Here is a 24,928-nt window from a genome sequence, read left to right on the forward strand (position 1 = left end):
TCTCACGTCCCCTCCTCCTTCTCACCTCCCTTCCCCTTTTCCCCTCCCCTCCCTTCCCATCCTTCCCCCCCTCTCTTCTCCTCCCCTCTCCCACCTCCCCTTCCCTCCCGTTTCTCCTGCCCTCTCCTCCTTCCTCTCCTCCCCTCATCACCCTTCCCCTCTCCCCTCCTCCCCTCCCCTCTCCTTTCCTTGTTCCTTGTTGCTTTCCTTTTCTTCCCTTCCCTTTCCTTTCTCTCCTTCATTCTTTCCTTCTTTCCTTTCTCTCTCTCCTCCCAATCTATGCTTCCTCCCTCCTTTCCTTTTTCCTTTTCTTTCATTTGCTTTCTTTGACAGCATCTTGCTGTCCCCCAGGCTGCAGTGCAGTGGTGCAATCACAGCTCAGTGCAGCCTCGAACTCCTGGCTTCAAGTGATCCTCCTGAGTAGCTGGGACTACAGGCATGCACCGCCACGCCCGGCTAATATTGTAAAAAGGTTTTTGTAGAGACGTGGTCTGGCTATGTTGCCCAGGCTGTTTTTGAACTCCTGGCCTCCAGCGATCCTCCTGTCTCTGTCTCCCAAAGTGCTGGTTTTACAGGCACGAGCCACCACACCTAACCTCTTATCTTACTTTCTCACCCTACATTTGATTAGCAAATCCCTTTGGCTGTACCTAGAAAACGCATCTCAAATCTGGCCACTTTAACCCTGCTGCCCTGGTGGAAGCTACACGTGTACAGTGCTTATGTAACAAACATTCACTCACTGAAACCCCACACAACACTATGAGGTGGGTCTCGTGGCATCCCCGTTTTACAGCTGAGGAAACGGAGACCCAGAGAGGTCACGTGGTTTGCCCTGCTCATAGCTGGTTTTCCTGCCGCCCCGTCAGAGTCTGGTCACACAGATCATATCACATCAGCCCTCTGCTCACACCCTAATGGGCTCCCACCTCACGCAGAACAGGAGTGAGAGCCCTCATCTCACACGCGTGAGAACCGCCATGATCTGGTCCTCCTCCTTCCCTGCACTCATACTCTCCCCTTCTCCGCCCTCCCTGCCTCCAGGCACACCCTAGCTCCTCCTTGCCCTTGAACACCTGCGTGTGCCCCTGCCCCAGGGCCCTCGCACCTGCTGCTCCTTCACATCCATCAGGGTTCTGCTCAAAAAGGACCATATCACAAAGCCTTCCTTGGCCAGGTGTAGTGGCTCACGTGAGGCCTGCAATCCCAGTCCTTTCAGAGGCCAAGATGGGAGGACAGCTTGAAGTCAGGAGTTTGAGACCAGCCTGGGCAACATGGAGAAACCCAGTCTCTACCAAAAATACAAAAACGTAGCCAGATGTGGTGGCACATGCCTCTAGTCCGAGCTACTCGGGAGGCTAAGGTGGGAGAATCGCTTGAACCTGGGAGGCGGAGGTTGCAGCGAGCCAAGATTGTGCCATTGCACTCCAGCCTGGGTGACAGAGCGAGACTCCGTCTTAAGAAAAAAAAAAAAGCCTTCCTCGCTCACCCATCATAGGACAACCCCATTCCCAGTCTTCTCTCACCATCTCCGCTTACCCTGCTTTATTTTTCTCCATAACCTTATCACCACCCATCCATTACATATTTCTTGGCTTGTTAGTTACCTGTCTTCAGCCCCTACATGTAAACTCCATGAATGTGGGGTCAGTTTGGTTAGTCATTGCTTTATCTTAGTGCCCAGCACATTTGGTAAATATTTGTTGAGTGGGCCGGGCGCGGTGGCTCAAGCCTGTAATCCCAGCACTTTGGGAGGCCGAGACGGGCAGATCACGAGGTCAGGAGATCGAGACCATCCTGGCTAACATGGCGAAACCCCGTCTCTACTAAAAATACAAAAAACTAGCCGGGCGACATGGCGGGCGCCTGTAGTCCCAGCTACTCGGGAGGCTGAGGCAGGAGAATGGCGTAAACCCGGGAGTCGGAGCTTGCAGTGAGCTGAGATCTGGCCACTGCACTCCAGCCTGGGCGGCAGAACAAGACTCCGTCTCAAAAAAAAAAAAAAAAAAAAAAATATTTGTTGAGTGAACATCTTCTGGACACAAGTGAGCTTATTACATACGCATTTAAGGGAGGCTTGGGCTGGGCGCAGTGACTCACGCCTGTCATCCCAGCACTCTGGGAGGCCAAGGCAGGCAGATTGCCTGAGGCCAGGACTTTGAGACCAGCCTGGGCAACACAGCAATGATAATGAAATAATAATAATGAAAACATTATCCAAGTGTGGTGGTGCGTGCCTGTGGCCTCAGCTAAGCTACTCACGAGTCAGAAGCGGGAGGTTCAGTTGAGCCCAGGAGTTTGAGGCTGCAGTAAGCCATGATTGCACCACTATACTCCAGTGTGCGAAACAAAGCGAGACCCTGGCTCTAAATATAAAATATAAAAATGAAATAAAATAATATTTTAATAAAAGGCTTGTTGTAACCAAGTGAGTAATAGAGAAACGCCACACTTTGAGACTAATTCAGGAGTCCTTTATTAGCCGGCGACCAATAGATGGCTAATGCTCGAAATTCTTTCGGCCCCGGAGAAGGGGCTAGCTTTTCTTTTATACTAAGGTCTAAATAGGGGACGGGGGTTTAACTGAAGCAATTTTACAGAAGCAGAACAGGCAAAAAAGTTAAAAAATTAATTGGTTGGCGTGAACCCGGGGGGCGGAGCTTGCAGTGAGCCGAGATCGCGCCACTGCACTCCAGCCTGAGCGACAGAGCGAGACTCCGTCTCAAAAAAAAAAAAAAAAAAAGGTTATAGAAGCAGTTACAAAAAATAAACAGTTCCAGGTGCAGAGGCTTAAACTATCACTAAGAGATACATGCAGGGGCTTTAAGTACCTTCCACTGAGCACATCCCCAGGAGCTGCTGGTACAGCCTGCCTCAGTATCTTATCAGCAGTTTGCATTCCTGGATGTGCTTGGAGTCAGCCTTGCACTAGTTATTCCCTTAAGGGGGATAAAGGGGCTGCAAGTGAAGAAACTAAAAGGTAGTCTGTCCGGCTCTCTCTGCTAGGAGAGAGGCACTCAGGTTAAAACAAGGTAGGGTATCAGAGGCTCTAGCTATCCAGGCAGATCCTTTAGAAAAGAGAACGTCCAACCTCTTGGGCTGCCCCTTGGGCCCTTATGCTCTGCTTGGTGGATCTGCAAGTCACGTGGGTGCTGGCTTCCGTCTTCAGGGAAGTCCCACCTGCGCAGAGCCATGACTCATCACGAGGAGTCGGTGAGGGAGGCCAGCCTGTGCAAGAAGCTGCGGAGCATTGAGGTGCTACAGAAGGTGCTGTGTGCGGCACAGGAACGCTCCCGGCTCACGTACGCCCAGCACCAGGAGGACGATGACCTGCTGAACCTGATCGACGCCCCCAGTGTTGTTGGTGAGTAACCTAGACTGTGCCCTCTGCGGGGGTGCCCGTGCCGCGGAAAGAGCACGCCTGGCCTGTGGGGGTTGAGCAACCCCTTGCTGTGTGCTTGGCACTGGGAGGGCTGCACCGGGCAGGGACCGAGGTGCTGCTTTTGCCCTGGAGTTCTCTTTTTTTTTTTTTTTTTTGAGACGGAGTCTCGCTCTGTTGCCCAGTCTGGAGTGCAGTGGCCGGATCTCAGCTCACTGCAAGCTCCGCCTCCCGGGTTTACGCCATTCTCCTGCCTCAACCTCCCGAGTAGCTGGGACTACAGGCGCCCGCCACCTCGCCCGGCTATTTTTTTGTATTTTTTTTTAGTAGAGACGGGGTTTCACCGTGTTAGCCAGGATGCTCTCGATCTCCTGACCTCGTGATCCGCCTGTCTCGGCCTCCCAAAGTGCTGGGATTACAGGCGTGAGCCACTGTGCCCAGCATCCTCAGTAGAGTTTTGTGAGTGCCAGAGAAGCCCGCTAAGCCCCTTACATATCAGGAAACCCCATCAGTGGGGAATGTGTCTGGTTATCACTCCCTGGTCCCAGCTCGGGAATGAGTTATACCTCCTGTGGCTCACAGGAGGTACCTAAATGGAAGACAGAGTTCACCCTAGGTCGGGGGTTGAGCTGTGTTCCATCTTCTCGTACTACTTGTCTAAACCGAGGGGAAGGATGCATGACTAAGAGAAAGTTCTGTACCGTCTCCTTCCCAAGGATCACTTTCTATTCTTTTCTTTTTTTTCTGGAGTCTTCCTTCGTCACCCAGGCTGCAGTGCAGTGGCGTGAACTCACTGCAACCTCTGCCTCTTGGGTTCAAGTGATTCTCCTGCCTCAGCCTCCCAAGTAACTCGGATTATGGTCACCTGCCACCGTACCTGGCTAATTCTTGTATTGTTAATAGAGACGGGGTTTCACCATGCTGGCCAGGCTGGTCTTGAACTTCTGGCCTCAAGTGATCCACCTGCCTTGGCCTCCCAAACTGCTGGGATTACAGGCATGAGCCACAACAACCAGGCTATAAGGATCACTTTCAATTACAGAAACATTTATCCTCCCGTTTCTAATGCTCTTTTCTAGCTAAAACTGAGCAAGAGGTTGACATCATATTGCCCCAGTTCTCCAAGCTGACAGTCACAGACTTCTTCCAGAAGCTGGTATGTTGAATGCTCTCTACATAAAAGACCTAAGGGGACAGCTCTTCACTTTGGCGAGTATGGTGTCTTAGTCCATGTGGGCTGCTGTAACAAAGTGCCTCCAACTAGGTGGCTTATGAACAGCAGAAATATATTTCTCAGTTTTGGAGGCTGGGAAGTCCAAGACCAAGGTGTGAGCAGATTCAGTATCTGCTGAAGGCCCATGTTCTGGTTTATAGGTGGGGCCTTCTACCTGTGTCCTCATGGCAGAAAAGGTGATGAGCTCCCTTGGGCCTGTTTTAAAAGCATGTATCCCATTCTTGAGGGTTCCACCCCAAGATTGAATCACCTCTCGAGAGGCCCCACTTCCTAATAATTACATTGATGATTAGGTTTTAATACACAAACTTTGGGAGGGTACAGACATTCAGACCATAGCATATTTTCTTTTATTCATTTATTTTTATTTATTTGTTTTTTGAGACAGAGTCTCATAGACCAGAGTGCAGTGGTGCAATCTTGGCTCACTGCAGCCTCCGCCTCCCAGGTTCAAGCGATTCTCCAGCTTCAGCCTCCCAAGTGGCTGGGATTACAGGCCGGTGCCACTACACTCAGCTAATTTTGTATTTTTAGTAGAGATGGGATTTCACCGTGTTTGGCCAGGCTGGTCTTGACTTCCTGGGTTCCAGTGATCCGCTCACCTTGGCCTCCCTAAGTGCTGGGATTATAGGCCTGAGCCACTGTGCCCAGCCCCATAGCATATTTTAAAAGTAGTTTTTAGGTATTGTCTATTAAAAATTTTTTTATATCTTTTAATTTTTTTAGAGACATGGTCTCATTCTGTCACCCAGGCTGGAGTACAATCGCGTGATCATAGCTCACTGCAGCCTCGACCTTCTGGGCTCGAGCGATCCTCTTGCCTTAGCCACCCTAGTAGATAGGACTACAGGCGCACACTGCCATGTCCAACTAATTTTTATTTCTTGTAGAGATGTTTTGCTATGTTGCCTAGGCTGGTCTCAAACTCCTGGGCTCAAACATTCCTCTTGCCTAGGCCTCACAGAGTGCTGCAATTACAGGTATGAACCACAGTGCCCAGGCCTGAGAATTTTTTTTCCTTTTTTTTTTTTTTGAGATGGAGTCTCACTCTGTTGCCCAGGCTGGAGTACAGTGGCCAGATCTCAGCTCACTGCAAGCTCCGCCTCCTAGGTTTACACCATTCTCCTGCCTCAGCCTCCCGAGTAGCTGGGACTACAGGCGCCCGCCACCTCGCCTGGCTAGTTTTTTGTATTTTTTAGTAGAGACAGGGTTTCACCGTGTTAACCAGGATGCTCTCGATCTCCTGACCTCGTGATCCGCCCGTCTCGGCCTCCCAAAGTGCTGGGATTACAGGCTTGAGCCACTGTGCCTGGCCTGCCTTTCTTTTTTTTCAAAGACAGGGTCTAACTCTGTTTTCACCCAGGCTGGAGTGCAGTGGCACAATCATAGTTTACTGTAGCCTCGAACTCCTGGGCTCAAGAAGTCCTCCTGCCTCAGCAGCCTGAGTAGATGGGACCATAGGCGTGTACCACCTTGCCTGGCTAATTCTTTTATGTTTTTAGTAGAGAGTGGTTCTCACTCTGTTGCCCAGGTTGGCCTCAAACCCCTGGCCTCAAGTGATCCTTCTGCCTTGGTCACGCAAAGTGCTTAAGATTACAGGCATGACATGCCTGGTCTTAAATTTTTTATGTTAGAGATTTTATTTAAGATAATTTTGGCCGGGTGTGGTGGCTCAGGCCTTTAATTCCAGCACTTTGGGAGGCTGAGGCGGGCAGATCACCTGAGGTCAGGAGTTTGAGACCAGCCTGGCCAACATGGTGAAACCCCGTCTCTGCTAAAAATACAAAAATTAGCTGGGCATGGTGGTTTGTACCTGTAATTCCAGCTACTCAGGAGAATTGCTTGAACCCGGGAGGCAGAGGCTGCAGTGAGCCAAGATCATGCCACCACACTCTAGCCTGTGCATAGAGCGAGACAATGTCTCAAAAAAAAAAAAAAAAAAAGATAATTTTAATTAATACAATGTCTAAAAGATGATTTTATTGAAAACATACTGGGTATGTTTGAGAAGATGGCATTCCGGATTCTCGCATGACTGCTGTAGCATGTATGCCCCAGATGTGTCATTTGTCCCTGAACAAGGCCAAGTGAGATCTTCAAGGACAGCAGGCAAAATTCCCTTTAGCTTTCAAGTGTCTGATCCAGCCTTCAAATCCTATACCTAACGATGCTGTCTTCCAAAGGGCCCCTTATCTGTGTTTTCGGCTAACAAGCGGTGGACGCCTCCTCGAAGCATCCGCTTCACTGCAGAAGAAGGGGACTTAGGGTTCACCTTGAGAGGGAACGCCCCCGTTCAGGTTCACTTCCTGGATCCTTACTGCTCTGCCTCGGTAAGCACATGCTTTTCTGGGCTGGCAGCAAACATAGATATCTGGGTGATTGAATTTAGGGTGGATTCACTCACGTCAAAGTCCTGCCTTTATGTGAAAGGCCTTATGGGTGCTACATTCCCTAAAAGGAAAGGATTAATTTTTACTGTCTCTTTTTTGTTTGTTTTTTGTTTTTTGTTAGACGTTGGGAAGTGGAGGCTGCAGTGAGTCACGATCATGCAGAACTCAGGGCTCACTGCAGCTTCTGCCTCCTGGGTTCAAGTGATTCTCCTGCCTCAGCCTCCTAAGTAGCTGGGATTACAGGCATGTGCCAACACACTCAGCTAATTTTAGTGTTAGTTTTTTTTTTGTTTTGTTTTGTTTTGTTTTTTTGAGACAGAGTCTCACTCTGTCACCCAGGCTGGAGTGCGGTGGCGCGATCTTGGCTCACTGTAACCTCCACCTCCTGGGTTTAAGTAATTCTGCTGCCTAAGCCTCCCGAGTAGCTGGGATTACAGGTGCGTGCCACCATGCCCAGCTAATTTTTTGTGTGTTTTTAGTAGAGATGGGGTTTCACCGTGTTAGCCAGAATGGTCTCGATCTCCCAACCTTGTGATCCGCCCACCTCGGCCTCCCAAAGTGCTGGGATTACAGGTGTGAGCCACTGGGCCCAGCCTAATTTTTGTATTTTTAGTAGAGATGGGGTTTCGCCATCTTGGCCAGGCTGGTCTCAAACTCCTGGCCTCAAGTACTCTGTCTGCCTTGGCCTCCCAGAGTGCTAGGATTACAGGTGTGAGCCACTTTGGCCAATTTTGGCTTTTTTTTTAAACTGCACCCAGGCTAGAGGGCAGTGGCATGATCTCGGCTTACTGCAATGTCTGCCTCCCGAGTTCAAGTAATTCTTCTGCCTCAGCCTCCTGAGTAGCTAGGATTACAGGTGCCTACCACCACACCTGGCTGACTTTTGTATTTTTAGTGGAGATGGGTTTCACCATGTTGTCCAGGCTGGTCTCTAACTACTGACCTCAAGTGATCCACCCGTCTCGGCCACCCAAAGTGAATTTTTGCTTTCTTGATGTGAATTTATGCAAATACCTATTTTGTTAATGGGGATTGATTAAAGGATTTGAGTGAACAAAACATTGACTTATTTTCAACAATACTTTTTCAGGTGGCAGGAGCCCGGGAAGGAGATTATATTGTCTCCATTCAACTTGTGGATTGTAAGTGGCTGACTGTGAGTGAGGTCATGAAGCTGCTGAAGAGCTTTGGCGAGGACGAGATCGAGATGAAAGTCGTGAGCCTCCTGGACTCCACGTCGTCCATGGTGAGCGCTGACACCTCCCCGGGCAGTCAGTAGTGGCGTGGAGTGAAATCTGCATGAGTTCAGCCCCACAGGTGTTTACCCGACCCTCTGTCTCCTGCCTGTGTAACATGGTAGAAATGACTGGACTCCCAGGCTTGTAATCACTGGAATGTGCTCACCTTGGGTCAAAGAGAAAATTGGCAAACTTTTTTTTTTAAAGACAAGGTCTTGCCCTATTGCCCAGGCTGGTTTGCAGTGGTATGATCACCGCTCACTGCAGCCTCTATCTCCTGGGTTCAAGTGATCCTCCCACCTCAGCCACACGAGTAGCTGGAATTATAGGCACCCACTACCACCCCTGGCTCATTCTTTATGTATGTATGTATGTATTTATTTTTTTGAGATGGAGTCTTGCTCTGTCACCCAGGCTGGTGTGCAGTGGCACAATCTCAGCTCACTGCAAGCTCTACCTCCTGGGTTCACGCCATTCTTCTACCTCAGCCTCCCGAGTAGCTGGGCCTACAGGTGCCCGCCAACACGCCTGGCTAATTTTTTGTATTTTTAGTACAGACAGGGTCCCACCGTGTTAGCCAGGATGGTCTCGATCTCTTGACCTCGTGATCTGCCCACCTTGGCCTCCCAAAGTTCTGGGATTACAGGCGTGAGCCACCATGCCTGGCCCATTCTTTATTTTTTTTTTGAGACAGGTTCTTGCTATGTTGCCCAGGCTGGTCTTGAACTCCTGGGCTCAAGCCATCCTCTCACCTTGGCCTCCCAAAGTGCTGGGATTACAGGCATAAGACACTGCACCGTGCTAGCAAACTTATAAAAATATCCTGTGGATAAAATAATGAACTGATCTATTTTTCTGATCAAATTGTTTAATTACAAAAGTAATACATACTCATAGTGAAAAAAACAAAAAACAAAAAAAAAATTCCAATGGTACAGAAGAGCTTAAGACAACCTGTAAAAGTTAAGACAGTCCCTCTCTACGCCCTAGAGTCAGTGTCAGCTGTGTCTTGGGAGATTTGGGAAGCGTTTGAGTCTCTTCAAGTTCACCTGCACAATTATCACCTTTAATTTTCCCCACATGAGGCTGGGCACGGTGCTTATGCCTGTAATCTGAGTACTTTTGGAGGCCGAGGTGGGCGGATTGCTTGAGGCCAGGAGTTCAAGACCAGCCTGGCCAACGAGGCAAACCCTCTCTCTACTGAAAATATAAAAATTAGCTGGGCATGGTGGTGTGCGCCTGTAATCACAGGTACTCTGGAGGCTGAGGCAGGAGAAGCGTTTGAACCCGGGAGGCAGAGGTTGCAGTGAGCAGAGATCGCACCACTGCACTCCAGCCTGGCCAACAGAGTGAGACTCTGCCTGCAAAAAACTCTAAAATTTTTCCCAAGTCCTAGGATTCATACCACACTTAATGACGTTCTCCTCTGCACTTTGCCACACTTAATGACGTACACTTGACCTTCCCTGTGTAACAGCACTCATTTATTCATTCAACAAATATTGATTGAGGATCAATTAGGTGCCAGACACTCTCCTAGGTGTCAGAGCTCTAGCTTACATTACACAGATAAGGTCCCTGCTTCCCTCCACGAAGCTGGCACTAAGTCAGCAAATAAATGGTCAGGATTTTGATAAGTGCTGTAAAGGAAACAAGACCTGTAATGGGGTGGAATGACTGGGGAGGGGGCGAGGCTCTATCTAGGCAGGGCTGGAACAGACATGAGAGTGACCAGGAGGTTCGAGCCAGTTGCAGAGGGACGAGAAAGGCCTTCTGGGCAGGGGCACCTACAGGTACAGAGTCCCTGCAGCAGAATAAGCTTCTCCTACCAGAGAGGCAAAAAGAAGGCCTTTTGGCAAGAGCACCAGGACAAGGAGGGAGCCGTGGGAAGTGAGGTGGGAAGGAGGCCTTGGTGGCAGTGGTGGGAGCTTGGAAGCCACTGGGCCTTTTCAGAAGGGGAACAGCGTGGTGTAATGTTTGTTTTAGAAGGGCGTCTGCTGCCGGAGGCTGGCCATGGCAGTTGTCCAGGCTGGTGACGTTAGTGGCTGAGGTGATGGGGGTGGCTGTAGAGTTGGAAAGACAGGAGTGTCCCTGGGACATAGTTTGGAGGTAGAGCTGATGGGGGATTTGTGGATGCTTTGTGTAAAGGAGATGGTGGACAGGGAGGTGAGGTCCCAGTTTTTGGCTTGATCAATCACGTGGGTAGTGGTTATTTTTCTACCTTTAAATTTCTTTTTTTTTTTTTTTTTTTTTGAGATGGGGTCTCACTCTGTTGCTCGGGCTGGACTGCAGTGGTGCAATCACAGCTCACTGTAGCCTTGACTTCCTGGGCTCAGGCAATCCTCTTGCTTCTGCCTCCCGAGTAGCTGGGACTACAGGTGTGTACCACTATGCCTGGCTAATTTGTTTATTTATTGTAAATTTTTTTTGGTAGAGATGGGGCCTTGATATATTGCCAAGGTTGGCCTCAAACTCCTGGCCTTAAGCAATCCTCCCACCTCTGGCCTCCCAAAGTGTTGGGATTACAGGCATGAGCCACCGTGCCTGGCCTGTTTATTTTTCATAATGATGGGTAATGGGTGTGAGGGAGGTGAAGGAGAAATCAAGAGTCATGTTTTGAATGTTTCAGATGCTATTAGCAGTCAGATGTAAACATAAAGGAGGAGACTGGATGTGAAGTCTTCAGTTCAAGGAAGAAATCAGAGCTAGAAATAAATACTTGAGAATCATTGCATGGGGATGATATTTGAGGCTGTAAGACAAAATGCAGCTCCCTGCAAGGGGGCGAGGGCTGAGGGCTAAACATTTAGAGGTCAGTTGGAAGAGAAGCAAGTGCAAAGAAAATAGAGCAGAGTTCAGAGATGTCAGAGAAGAGGAGCTTCTCAAATTAAGAGGAGAAAGCTTTGCAGAGAGGGATGGGTTGCATTGAATGCAGTTGAGAGGTGGAGAATGAGGGAGGCTTAGCTGTGCCTATCGTATTTGGCAGCAGGATGAAAAGACACTTTGGTGGAGAGGTGGCAACAGAAGTCAGTTGACAGAGGGCCAGAGAGCCAATGGATTTTGAACATATCCATGAAATGTTCAGCATAGGCAAATCCAGAGACAGAAAGTCGATGGTGCTGGGGCTGGGCAATGGGAGTGGGGAGTGACTGCAGAAGGGTTATAAGGTAGAAAGTTTCTTTTTGGGGGCGATGGAAATGTTCTGAAATTAGGTGGTAGTGATGGTCACCCAACTTTGTGAATATACTAAAAGTCACTGATGTCCCGGCACGGTGGCTCACACCTGTAATGCCAGCACTTTGAGAGGCTAAGGCAGGATGTTTGCTTGAGCCCAGGAGTTCAAGACCAGCCTGGGCAACATGGCGAGACCTAGTCTCTACAAAAAATAAAAAAAAATTAGCCAGGCATGGTGGCGCATGCCTGTAGTCCCACTTACTTGGGAGGCTGAGGCAGGAGGATCACTTGAGCCCAGAGAGGTTGAGGCTGCAGTGAGCTATGATTGTACCACTGCACTAGCTGGAGCGTAGTGGTGCGATCTTCTTTTGTTGTTGTTTTTTGTTTTGTTTTGTTTGTTTTGAGACAGGGTCTCACTCAGTTGCCCAGGCTGGAGTGCAATAGTGCAGTCATAGCTCACTACAGCCTCAACTTCCAGGCCTCAAAAGATCCTCCCTTCTCATCACCTGAGGTCAGGAGTTCGAGACCAGCCTGGCCAACATGGTGAAACCCTGTCTCTAGTAAAAATAAGTTGGGTGTGGTGGCACATGCCTGTAATCCCAGCTACTTGGGAGGCCAAGGCAGGAGAATCACTTGAACCCAGGAGGCAGAGGTTGCAGTGAGCCGAGATTGTGCCACTGCACTCCAGCCTGGGCAAGAGAGGGAGACTCCATCTCAAAAAAAAAAAAAAAAAAAAAAAAGATCCTCCCAAGTAGCTGGGACTACAGGCGTGCACCACTATACCCAGCTAATTTTTTAATTTTTTGTAGTGACAATCTCATTTTGTTGCCCATTCTGGTCCCAAACTCCTGGGCTTAAGCAGTCTCCTGCCTCCACCTCCCAAAGTGTTAGGATTACAGGAATGAACCAAACCAAAAGTAATTTCCTTTTGTCTTTTATTTAATTAATTTTGTAGTGACAGGGTCGGACTAAGTTATCCAAACTGATCTTGAATTTCCTAGCCTCAGGAGACCCTCTCGAATCAGCCTCCTGAATAGTTGGGATTACAGGCGTGAGCCACTGTACTTGGCTCTTTTTTTTGGAGATAGAGTCTCGCTCTTGTCATCCAGGCTGGAGTGCAGTGTTGCAATCTTGGCTCACTGCAACCTCCGCCTCCCGGGTTCAAGCGATTCTCCTGCCTCAGCCTCCTGAGTAGCTGGGATTACAGGCACCCGCCACGACGCCTGGCTAATGTTTGTATTTTTAATAGAGACTGGGTTTCACCATATTGGCCAGGCTGATCTTGAACTCCTGGCCTCTGGTGACCGGCCCGCCTTGGCCTCTCAAAAGTGCTGGGATTACAGGAGTGAGCCACCATGCCCAGCCCCTGGCTTTTTAAAAATAATTAAAAAAAAATAATTTATTTTTGTCTATTAATTTTTATGATAAGGATTTTAGATAATGATAATCAAGCACTCTTTTTAATGACTGAGCCTTCCAAACAAAATCAAATAATGAGAACATTTAGCCTAGCACTCTGGCTGAACTGATGACCTGCTGCCCTTGGCTACTCTCTTGACTACAGTGGGGATTCCTGGTTGAACAAATCTAAGCTTGGAATCAAGCTCTGGAATTAGGCCCTGACTGCCATTCACAAGCTATGTAACCTTCAGCACGTTCATACCCTCCCTGGGCCTCAGTTTTCTCATCCAGAGGATGGAAGAGTTAAGCCTACACAGTGGTTTTAAATATTGCTCTGTATAAAGCCCTAAGAGTTCTAGAGGGGTACCCCAGGTGGATTTGAGTGAGGAGTGGGTGGCGGGGAAAGAAATAGTAAATGGAGCTGGGCACAGCGGCTCACACCTGTAATCCCAGCACTTTGGGAGGCTGAGGCAGGTGGATCACTTGAGGCCAAGAAGTTCAAGACCAACCTGGCCAACATGGTGAAACCCTGTCTCTACTAAAAATATAAAAATTAGCTGGGCATGCTGGCATGTGCCTGTAATCCCAGCTACTTGGGAGGCTAAGGCAAGAGAAGCGCTTGAACTTGGGAGGTGGAAGTTGCAGTGAGCCAAGATCAGGCCACTGCACTCCAGCCTGGCAACAGCAAGACTCCGTCTCAAAAAAAAAAGGCTTTTCAAAGTGGTGGTACACATTGCAGGAGTGAGAGAGAGAGTGTGTGTGTGTGTGTGTGTGTGTGTGAGAGAGATACTGGGGTGGACCTGGAGGGGAATAGGGTCAAGAAAGGCATTTCTTTTGTTTTTTTGAGACGGAGTTTCGCTCTGTCACCCAGGCTGGAGTGGAGTGGCACGATCTTGGCCCACTGCAAACTCCACCTGCTGGGTTCAGGCGATTCTTCTGCCTTAGCTCCTGAGTAGCTGCGATTACAGGTGTGTGCCTCCACACCCAGCTAATTTTTGTATTTTTAGTAGAGATGGGGTTTACCATGTTGGCCAGGATGGTCTCGAACTCCTGGCCTCAAGTGATCTGCCTGCCTCAGCCTTGTGAGACACTGCGCCCAGGCCCCTCTTAGGGTTTATATTAGGAACAATGTCCCTCAACTATTGCAGAGATACATTGTATGCCTAATTTTAGTGCCAGAACGTAGTAGATGATCAATAAACGTGGCAAACTAAACAATCTCAGTGTTAGGCAAACCTTAGAAGCTGGTGATAGCCCATGTGGAAGTCTTCAGAAAACAAGTTTCCTTAGATTTCCAGTTTGAATCCTACGTGATTCTTTGACAGTTAATAGTAGAGAGCGTTTAGTGGTACAAAGTTTCAGCTGAGGAAGATGAAAAAGTTTTAGAGATGGATGGTGGCAGTGGAGCATAATGAGGTGAATGTAACTTAATGCCACTGAACTCTACACTTGAAAATGGTGAACACGGCAAATAGTAGCACTGTGGAGTTTCTTTTTCTTTTACTTTTTGGCTCCTTCAAGTCATGGGACACTGGATTCTTGAAAGAGGGCGAAATGGATCTATATTTACTGGTGTGGATTGAAATCCAAGATGTATTAAGGAAATAAAGTTGGGTGTAGGCAAGGTCAGGAGATCGAGACCATCCTGGCTAACAAAGTGAAACCCCGTCTCTAGTAAAAACACACACACACAAAAAAAAGCCAGGCCTGGTGGTAGGCACTTGTAGTCCCAGACACTCAGGAGGCTAAGGCAGGAGAATGGCGTGAACCTGGGAGGTGGAGCTTGCAGTGAGCCGAGATCATGCCACTGCACTCCAACCTGGGCGACAGAGCAAGCCTCCGTCTTAAAAAAAAAAAGAAAAGAAAAGAAAATCAGGTGTAGAATAGTGTAGTATATTCCTTTTAAGAAAATGAATGGTAATATACTTATGCACATATAGAAATACTTGTACATGCACATCATCTTTAGAAGTGTAACATGGAGGGCCTAGAAGCCCAGGTGACAGGAAGACCTATTGCTCACTGCATATTCTGTTTTTTTTTCCTTCCCTTCCCTTCCCCTCTTCCCTTCCTTTCTCCTCTTCCCTTCCTTTCTCCTCTTCCCTTTCTTTCCCCTCTCCCCTTCCCCCCCCCCCCCCCTTTTTTTTTTGTAGACAGAGGTCTCACTCTGTCGCCCAGGCTGGAGTGCAGTGGCACAATCACAGCTCCCTATAGCCTCAGCCTCCCGGGCTCAAGCAATCCTCCCCTCTAAGCCTCCCAGGCAGCTGGGACTCTAGTCGTGAGCCACCGCGGCCCACCCTGTATTTTCATATTCATGACCATTAGTATTACTACTTTCTCAAATATAAGAAGAACCTTAAAATGTGAGTTGTGGCTCTTAAGCTTAAATTATTACTATTGAGTACATTCCTTAAAAATTATCCTTGTTGGACCTGGTGGCGCATGCCTAGAGCCCCAGCTACTCAGGAGGCCAAGGCAGGAAGATCACTTGAACCTAGGAGTTCAAGAGCAGCCTGGGCAACATAGCAAGACCCTGTCTCAAAAAAGAAAAAAAGTTTGTCCTTGTTTTAAGAACCTAATTCTATATAAGCATTGGTCACGTGAGTTTCCGAATTATTTCTGTTTAATTTATTTTTTGGAGACAATCCTGCTCTGTTGTCCAGGCTGGAGTGCAGTGGTGCGATCTTGGCTCACTGCAACCTCCACCTCCCGGGTTCAAGTGATTCTCATGCCTCAGCCTTCCAAACATCTGGGACTACAGACATCCACCACCACACCTGGTTAACTTTTGTATTTTAGTAGAGATGGGGTTTCGCCATGTCGGCCAGGCTGGTCTTGAAACCCTGACCTCAAGTGATCCGCCTTCCTCGACCTCCCAAAGTGTTGGGATTACAGGTGTGAGCCACCTCGCCTGGCCAGACTTCATAGTTTTTATAATCTATCTTGATAATACCTAACATCCTTTTTCTTACTTTTCTACGTGCAGCATAATAAGAGTGCCACATATTCCGTGGGAATGCAGAAAACGTACTCCATGATCTGCTTAGCCATTGATGATGACGACAAAACTGATAAAACCAAGAAAATCTCCAAGAAGCTTTCCTTCCTGAGCTGGGGCACCAACAAGAACAGACAGAAGTCAGCCAGCACCTTGTGCCTCCCGTCGGTCGGGGTTGCACGGCCTCAGGTCAAGAAGAAGCTGCCCTCCCCTTTCAGCCTTCTCAACTCAGACAGTTCTTTGTACTAATGTGAGGAAACAAACACGTTCAGGCCCTGAACGTTTCCAGTGCTGACTCGGCCTTAAATGTTTGTGCCATGATGGAAAATATCTATCTATTCTCAAATCCTGTTTTTCTCATAGTATAAACTCACATTTGATGTGTTTTTATGAAGGAAAGTAACCAAGAAACCTCTAGAAATTAGTGAAAAAAGAACTTTTTTGAGGCGTGTCACTATACTGCTGTAAGTTATTTATTATATAAAGTATTGTAAATAGAATAGTGTTGAAGATATGACATACAGCTATTTTTAATGGTGACTTCCAGTCACTATTAAATTGGGGTTACCTGTATTAGTACAATTTCTAGTTGTTTCCAGGTTTGGCTAATAATCATTCCTTAACCTAGAATTCAGATGATCCTGGAATTAAGGCAGGTCACAGGACTATAATGATAGAATTAAATTAGTGTCACTAAAAATTGTTCCAAAGTGCTGCTTCCTAATAGGAATTCATTATCCTAAAACAAGATGTTTCTATTATATCGATATAATATGAATGCTATTTCTAGAAAAAGTATAGTGCCAAATTTGTTTTGACTTATTAAATAAAAACAATGTAGGAGCAGCTTTTCTTCTAGTTTGATGTCATTTAAGAATTGCTAACACAGTGGCAGTGTTAGATGAAGATGCTGTCTACAAGGTAGATAATACACTGTTTGATACTCAAAACATTTTTCATTTTGTTTAAAGTAGAAGTTACATAATTCTATATTTTAAGTCAGGTTAAAAAGTAGTTTTACATTTTATAAGATAATGATGTAAATGATTCAAGTTTAAAGCTCTATTTGACCTTTTTTTTCTTTTTTTTGAGATAGAGTCTTGCTCTGTTGCCCAGGCTGGAGTGCAGTGGCACGATCTCAGCTCAGTGCAACCTCCGCCCGCTGGGATCAAGCGATTCTCCTACCTCAGCCTCCCAAGTAGCTGGGACTGTAAGTGCCCACCACCATGCCTGGCTAATTTTTGTATTTTTTTTTTTTTTTTGAGGCGGAGTCTTGCTCTGTCACCCGGACTGGAGTACAGTGGCCGGATCTCAGCTCACTGCAAGCTCCGCCTCCCGGGTTTACGCCATTCTCCTGCCTCAGCCTCCCGAGTAGCTGAGACTACAGGCGCCCGCCACCTCGCCCGGCTAGTTTTTTTGTATTTTTTAGTAGAGACGGGGTTTCACCGTGTTAGCCAGGATGGTCTCGATCTCCTGACCTCGTGATCCGCCCGTCTCAGCCTCCCAAAGTGCTGGGATTACAGGCTTGAGCCACCGCGCCCGGCCTAATTTTTGTATTTTTAATAGAGGCGGTGTTTCACCATGTTGGTCAGGCTGGTTTCGAAATCCTGACCTCAAATGATCCACCCACCTCAGCCTCCCAAAATGCTGGGATTATAGACATGAGCCACCGCACCCATCCCACTATTTCACTTTTTAAAATGACATTCCTACCGATTGATTTTTATCTTGCTATAAGTTGGATGACACCGTGAATCTAATAAGGTTCACTGTTGACACAGTACAAGTTACATAGCTAAAATACATAGCATTGAAGATTAATTTTAAGGATCAACAAGAGTTTATTTTCTGTTGTGCAATATCTTAAAGGAAGGAACCACCTTTGGAAAAGTGTATCTGCTGCTCCTAGGGCCATGTTTGTATAAATATTTAAATAAACATTTTCATTTACCTGAGTTAATATTTCTTTGTACTTTTATTTCACTTTCATTCCCTCTTTCAAATTGTTTCTCCTCTAATGCACACAACAGTTTTTAATGTTCTGATTTGTTTTAGTTACTAACATTTCACAAAGCAGAACTTAAAGAGCTGTCAAGTTATCTTACTGTTTTCTAAGACAGATGCCATCTTTGTGCTTACTTTTTGTTTTTGTCTGTTTTTTGAGACAGGGTCTCACTTTGTTGCCCAGGCAGGAGGAGAGTGGCGCAATCATGGCTCACTGCAGCGTCAACCTCCGAGGCTCAAGCAGTCCTCCCACCTCACCCTCCTGAGTAGCTGGGACTACAGGCATGAGCTGCCATGCCTGGCTAATTTTTTAATTTTTTGTAGAGATGGGGTCTTGCCATGTTGCCCAGGCTGATCTCGAAATCCTGGACTCAAGCAGTTCTCCCACCTCAGCCTCCCAAAGTGCTGGGACTACAGGTGTGAGCCACTGTGTCTGGTCTGTGTCTATTTTTTGAATGGGCAATTATGTACCTTTTGATCCCCAGCCCCTGGTTCCCTCACTGGGTGTAGCTGCTGCCATCATTTTCTTGTATCCTCCCATTGTTGGGCCTTCCACGTACAGACACATCCTGTTCTGCCTCATGCGCATTGAGTTTTCAACTTTAAATTTTTTTTTTGAGATGGAATCTCACTCTGTCGCCCAGGCTGGAGTGCAGTGGTGCAATCTCGGCTCACTGCAACCTCCACCTCCTGGGTTCAAGCGATTCTCCTGCCTCAGCCTCCTGAGTAGCTGGGATTACAGGTGTGTGCCACCACACCCTGCTAATTTTTGTATTTTTGGTAGAGACGGGGCTTCACCATGTTGGCCAGGATGGTCTGGATCTCCTGACCTTGTGATTCGCCCTCCTTGGCCTCCCAAAGTGCTGGGATTATAGGCATGAGTCACTGTGCCCGGCCATCGAGTTTTCAACTTTAAATGGTAACTTCAGACTCCATATTTTCTGTGTGCAGAAGACATACGCAGTGTATAAACAAACTGTACATCTGCCAAAAAACAAAAAAAAAAAAGTGGGGGAGAGAGGCAGGAGCAAAGGAAAGGAGGAAGGAACTGCAGTTATTTATTTACATTGGAAACAGCCCTGGCAGTACAGACCTGAAGAACAGCAGCTCTCACTCCAGGAACACGGGGCTTAGCATATGCAGTGCTTCCTTGTACATTTGTTTCCTTCAGATGGTCACACCCACCACTGAAGCTTTTTAGAAAGCGCTTTCCATGACAGATGCAGGTCAAGGTCGCACATTAAAATCGGCCCTAACTGGCTTTTTGCTGAGTGTGAGTCCCTGATTCTCTTGCGAAGACCTCATCAGCCCTTTTCATCTTAGCAGAATGAAGGCAGTGCCCTCTGCGGCCCACTAACTTCACAAGCTGAACTCAGATGCCAACGCAGCACGATCCACAGGCTCCATTCAGGCCTCGCCTCATCTTTCACTAGCTGCTGCTAGAGGAAATCCTTTTTCTTGGTTATTTATTTATTTTTTTTGGAGACAGTGTCTGGCTCTGTTGCCCAAGCTGCAGTGCAGTGGCACGATCTCGACTCACTGCAAGCTCCACCTCCCGGGTTCACACCATCATCCTGCCTCAGCCTCCCGGTAGCTGGGACTACAGGCGCCCGCCACCACGCTCGGTGAATTTTTGTATTTTTAGTAGAGATGGGGTTTCACCATGTTAGCCAGGATGGTCTCGATCTCCTGACCTCTTGATCCACCCACCTCGGCCTCCCAAAGTGCCGGGATTACATGCAGGAGCCACCGTGCCCGGCATTTTTTCTTTTTTTTTTTTGAGACGGAATCTTGCTCTGTCGCTCAGGCTGGAGTGCAGCAGCGCGATCTCAACTCACTGCAAGCTCCACCTCCCGGGTTCACACCATTCTCCAGCCTTGGCCTCCCAAGTAGCTGGGACTACAGGCACCCGCCACCACGCCCGGCTAATTTTTTTGTGTTTTTTAGTAGTGACGGAGTTTCACCATGTTAGCCAGTATGGTCTCGATCTCCTGACCTTGTGATCCGCCCACCTCGGCCTCCCAAAGTGCTGGGACTACAGGCGTGAGCCACCGTGCCTGGCCTTTTTTTTTTTTTTTTTTTTTTAGAGCCAGGGTCTCACTTTGGCGCCCAGGCTGGAGTACAGTGGTACGATCTTGGCTCACTGCAACCTCCGCCTCCCGGGTTCAAGTGATTCCCATGCCCCGTGCCTCGGCCTCCCAAGTAGCTGGGATTACAGGCGCCTGTCACCATGCCTGGCTAATTTTGTCTATTTTTAGTAGAGACAGGTTTCTCCATGTTGGCCAGGCTGGTCTTGAACTCCTGACCTCAGGTGATCTGCTGGCTTCGGCCTCCCAAAGTGCTGAGATTACAGGCATGAGCCACCGTGCCCGGCCCATTCTCTTGCTTTTTAAAGCTGAAAACAAGATCCTGGTGTTTGTGGTCTCGGGAGAAGACACTGTGGCCCTGAGGCCAACCATCACCTGGGCTGTGTGAAGAAGGCATGGATCTGCTTTGCCACTGCTTGTCCGACCACCTGCTCCAGTTCCCGAATGGAAGCATTACTCAGTTGCTGGATGCTTGGAAACTTCTGGAGGAGAAGGGGAGCTTTAACTTTTCCAACTCCTGGGATCTGCTGCACGGTTCGAAGGAGCGATGGCTCAGACAGCAGCAGGGCCCGTTTCTTCCTGAGAAGAGGGTTCTTACTGGGCTCTTTGGTTTGCTCTTGAACCTGAACCACAAATGAAAGGAACAGCACGTGAGCGCCCTCTGGAGGACTGGCCGTTTTCTTAAAATTTGTTTTGTGGAAATACGTTTTTTCCATTTGGTTCAGCTTCACTTAAGGGAACAAATGTTTTCATATACCATGAATATAATTTCTCAGACATCAGTGAAATTATTGAAAAGTGAGCCACACAAAGGAGTAAGACATTAATAATTTACAAAAACGTGCGTTTCCAGAATGTTTAGAAAAACACACTGAGGAATTCAAACACTTTCTGATGGTCCATTAAGAAACATTTCAGTTGTGCAGGATTAAATGATGGCTACACCTAAACTAGACCTACTTCACGCAGGTCCTGCAGGAAGCCTGCCTCAAAGGAGAACCCTGGTCTGCAGTTAGTGGTGGTTATACTAAGGCAGACAATAGCATTATATCAAGGAAAGTTAGGAACAGTGATGCAAGGGATTTGGTAGAGAGGGATCTATGAACCATTTGTGGCTGCCTGCATCTCCAATGTGGCTCTCAACTCTAGCTCCACATCAGAGGGGGAGATTTAAAAACAACACACACATAACAAAGAAAACAAAAGTGAAAGAAACAAAAACACAACACACACACACACACACACACACACACACACACACACACACATACAGAGCTGATGTTCCCCATGCTGGGATTAGAGGCGTAAGCCACTAAACTGATTTTAAAAATAAGTGTTGGTGGCCGGGTGCGATGGCTCATGCCTATAATCCCAGCACTTTGGGAGGCTGAGGCGGGTGCATCACCTGAGGTCGGGAGTTCGAGACCAGCCTGACCAACATGAAGAAACCCCACCTCTACTAAAAATATAAATTAGCTGGGCATGGTGGCAGGCGCCTGTAATTCCAGCTACTTGGGAGGCTGAGGCAGGAGAATCACTTGAACTCAGGAGGTGGAGGTTGTAGTGAGCTGAGATTGCATCACTGCACTCCAGCCTGGGCAACAAGAGTGAAACTCCAGCTCCAAAAAAAAAAAAAAAAAGTGTTGGTTGGGTGCTGTGGCCCAGCACTTTGGGAGGCCGAGGCAGGCAGATTACCTGAGGTCAGGAGTTTGAGACCAGCCATGGCCAACATGGTGAAACTCTTGTCTCTACTAAAAATACAAAAATTAGCCAGGCATGGTGGTGGGTGTCTGTAATCCCAGCTAGGGAGGCTGAGGCAGGAGAATCGCTTGAACCCAGGAGGCAAAGGTTGCAGTGAGCCAAGATTACACCACTGCACTCCAGCCTGAATGACAGAGCAAGACCCTATCTTAAAAAACGAACAAACAAAAAACTAGCCAGGTGTGGTGGCTCATACCTGTAATCCCAGCACTTTGGGAGGCCAAGGTGGGCAGATCACAGGGTCAGGAGTTTGAGACCAGCCTGGCCAACATGGTGAAACCCCGTCTCTACTAAAAATACAAAACTTAGCCAGGTGTGGTGGCACGTGCCTGTAGTCCCAGCTACTCGGGATGCTGAGGCAGAAGAATGGCTTGAACCCAGGAGGCAGAGGTTGCAGCGAGCCAAGATTGTGCCACTGCACTCTGGCCTGCGGGATAGAGCGAGACTGTGTCTCAAAAACAACAACAATAACAAAAAAACTTGCACAAGGTGCTGATGCTTAACAAAAACACGGGATGAGATAAACAGCTTCTAGTTGACATTTTCTTTCTTTCTTTTTTTTTTGAGACAGAGTTTCGCTCTTGTTGCTCAGGCGGGAGTGCAATGGTACAATCTCCACTCACTGTAACCTCCGCCTCCTGGGTTCAGGTGATCCTCCTGCCTCAGCCTCCCGAGTAGCTGGGATTACAGGTGCCCGCCACCACACCCAGCTAATTTTTGTATTTTTAGTAGAGACGGGGTTTTCCATGTTGGCCAGGCTGGTCTCAAACTCCTGGCTTCAAGTGATCCACCCACCTCGGCCTCCCAAAGTGCTGGGACTACAAGCGTGAGCCATCACACCTGGCCTCTAGTTGACATTTTCACCAGCGAAAGGGCAGGATAATGACTGATGGAGTCATCACACCCTGAGAATCTAAAATCAGGTGTCCAACTTGTATACTTTGTGATACACTTGCCTACAGTGGGTGACAAGCTGAGCTGGCTGCCGAGGCAACTTCCATATTTAAATTCCTCGAAGAGACTTTATTTTTATTTTATTTTATTTTATTTTTTTTGAGACGGAGTCTCGCTCTGTCGCCCAGGCTGGAGTGCAGTGGCCGGATCTCAGCTCCCTGCAAGCTCCGCCTCCCAGGTTTACGCCATTCTCCTGCCTCAGCCTCCCAAGTAGCTGGGACTACAGGCGCCCGCCACCTCGCCCGGCTAGTTTTTTGTATTTTTTTAGTAGAGACGGGGTTTCACCATGTTAGCCAGGATGGTCTCGATCTCCTGACCTCGTGATCCGCCCGTCTCGGCCTCCCAAAGTGCTGGGATTACAGGCTTGAGCCACCGCGCCCGGCCTCGAAGAGACTTTATAAACCAACTCAGAGAATGACATAGATTGGATTGATGGTTGCTTCTGGAGGGCAGCTGAGTGTCCATGAGGACAGGACTACCACGAAGGTGTAGGAATTGGTACTCACCAACTGGATAACGAGGCAGGATGCTTCCATCTGGCTGGCCACTGGAAGCAGCACCATTCCAAGGTCCAGCACAGTAAACTTCTGTAGGGCTGGGAAGTATTGTTCACTCATCCGGGTTTTTTCAACAACTACAATTCCTTGAAGATTACTGGACTTGAAAGGAAAAATGATAGTAAATCATTTTGCAACCAAATTACTTTTCAGGTTAAGAATGCTATCACTTCATGCCTGCCCTGGCCAATGATTTTAAATAAATTATATCAAGGGATGGAGGGAAGGTTGGGGTGAGACAAATCAATGTTTAATTTCAGTTTCTTTAATATAATACTTACATTTCTTTTTTTGTTTTTGTTTTTTGTTTTTTGAGATGGAGTCTCACTCTGTCACTCAGGCTAGAGTGCAGTGGCGTGATCTTGGCTCACTACAGTCTCTGCCTCCCAGGCTCAAGCAATTCTCTTGTCTCAGCCTCCCGAGTAGCTGGGATTACAGGTGTGCACCACCATACTCAGCTAATTTTTGTATTTTTAGTAGAGACAGGGTTTCGCCATGTTGGCCAGGCTGGTCTCCAACTCCTGACCTCAGGTGATCCACCTGCCCTGGCCTCCCAAAGTGCTGGGATTACAAGCGTGAGCCATGGCACCCGGCCTAATACTTACATTTCTAACCCGAACAAGCCTCTTTCTGTAGCCATTTCCTGCCACCAAATCAGCTTCAGTGACATAAAGAACGCAGCATCTGTTCGACAGATAAAAGTCTGGTGTCAAGCCATCCTCGAAAATGAGCTTAATTTTCCCTTAAAATACAGAGAAGAAAATGAGTTCCATGAACTTTGGATGAAAAGATGGCAGTAATAGGCAGATTTTTTTTTTTAAATATGTTAGGGGAGGAAAGGGCTGGGAGAGGGCAGCCCACCGACCTTGCATCTCCTGCGCCAGCTGTGACCCGCGCCATTTCTCATTGGCTACAATATGCCCCAAAGGCACGTGCACGGGGCCCGTATTATCAGGGGCGTTCTTTTCCATGGATGGTCTCCACCTAAGGAGGGAAAAGTCAGGCGGCACTTGAGCAGGCTCTCCTGCACACGGCCCTGCATTCCACTGCAAGCCAGGGGCCTCTGGGGCAGGATCCCCTCCTGAAGACTATATTATTTGTCAAAAAACTGTCAAATAAGATTCCCTTTTAAATTACTAATAAGAAAACACAAAGGCCTGAACGAAGGCCAGGGTGGCTGGAGAGGGGGTGTGTGGTGGTGGACCGGTGCTCATGGCATTGGGTTCCAATAACGGCAGAGGCACGATCAGATTCAAGTTTTAAAAGAATCCTAGGCTGGGCACTGTAGCTCACGTCTGTAATCCCAACAATGCGCGAGGCTGAGGCGGGAGGATCGCTTGAGCCAAAGAGTTCGAGACCCGCCTGGGCAATACAGCGAGATTCCGTTTGCCAATTATTTGTGGCGAAATAAATTCTCTAAGAACCAGGAGATTCCTGTCCTGGTATCCGCGTCCTTCATTTTCATCACGTGCCTAGCCCCTGATACCCCGGGTGGATCCGCACCGTGGCTCCTCAATCCAGTCCTAGGCCCGAACACAGCCGGCAGGAACCCCGCGGTCCCAGCCTGGAGATCACATTACTGTCGGCCGCGCCACTTCCGGATTCAAGCCTTCTGTGCTTGCCTAGTCCTTTATCCAGCCCGCCCTCCGCCTCCCGCAGCGCCGGATAGGCTGTGGCGTCAGAAATGGATGTCTAACTTGACCAATAAGAGAACGGATAGGGCGGACGTTTCCGCCCTGGCGGGGATTTGA

The 24,928-nt window shown here is 48.1% G+C and overlaps 2 protein-coding genes across 8 annotated transcripts in view; one reads left to right on the plus strand and one right to left on the minus strand.

The window, feature by feature from the left end:
* RHPN2 (rhophilin Rho GTPase binding protein 2) overlaps positions 1-16,384 on the plus strand; it is a 90,483-nt gene extending 74,099 nt beyond the window's left edge. The window contains exons 11-15 of the mRNA XM_023229110.1: positions 3,170-3,364; positions 4,459-4,535; positions 6,797-6,943; positions 8,094-8,249; positions 15,803-16,384. Of these exons, the coding sequence (XP_023084878.1) occupies positions 3,170-3,364; positions 4,459-4,535; positions 6,797-6,943; positions 8,094-8,249; positions 15,803-16,063 (836 nt within the window). The 3' untranslated portion in view covers positions 16,064-16,384. The remainder of the gene's footprint in view (positions 1-3,169; positions 3,365-4,458; positions 4,536-6,796; positions 6,944-8,093; positions 8,250-15,802) is intronic.
* Positions 16,385-19,893: 3,509 nt separating this feature from the next.
* FAAP24 (FA core complex associated protein 24) lies at positions 19,894-24,808 on the minus strand. 7 transcript variants are annotated; one of them, XM_023229088.2, is made up of 5 exons: positions 24,681-24,783; positions 24,043-24,161; positions 23,783-23,919; positions 23,127-23,279; positions 19,894-20,528 (listed from the first exon to the last, which is right to left on the minus strand). In XM_023229088.2, exons 2-5 carry the CDS (start codon positions 24,146-24,148, stop codon positions 20,277-20,279), a joined length of 648 nt encoding a protein of 215 aa, XP_023084856.1. In that variant the 5' UTR covers positions 24,149-24,161; positions 24,681-24,783; the 3' UTR covers positions 19,894-20,276. The 7 variants fall into 7 exon arrangements, with proteins under 7 accessions (XP_023084856.1, XP_023084860.1, XP_023084859.1 ...); XM_023229092.2 differs by having other exon boundaries at positions 19,965-20,528; positions 23,783-23,861; positions 24,681-24,808; XM_023229091.2 differs by having other exon boundaries at positions 19,965-20,528; positions 23,127-23,274; positions 23,783-23,861; positions 24,681-24,778.
* Positions 24,809-24,928: the final 120 nt, after the last annotated feature.

This window comes from Piliocolobus tephrosceles, chromosome 21 (assembly GCF_002776525.5).
Source record: "Piliocolobus tephrosceles isolate RC106 chromosome 21, ASM277652v3, whole genome shotgun sequence".
Taxonomy (NCBI): Eukaryota; Metazoa; Chordata; class Mammalia; order Primates; family Cercopithecidae; genus Piliocolobus; species Piliocolobus tephrosceles.

Bases quoted from the DNA above. Each gene is read 5' to 3' on its own strand.
- FAAP24 (XM_023229088.2), bottom strand. From the start codon at position 24,148: ATGGAAAAGAACGCCCCTGATAATACGGGCCCCGTGCACGTGCCTTTG. The intron at 23,280-23,782 runs GTAAGTATTAGG...TTTCCTTTCAAG, and splicing joins GGCTTGTTCGGGTTAGAAAT to TCCAGTAATCTTCAAGGAAT. The intron at 20,529-23,126 runs GTGAGTACCAAT...TTTGTGGTTCAG, and splicing joins CCTGCCTCGTTATCCAGTTG to GTTCAAGAGCAAACCAAAGA.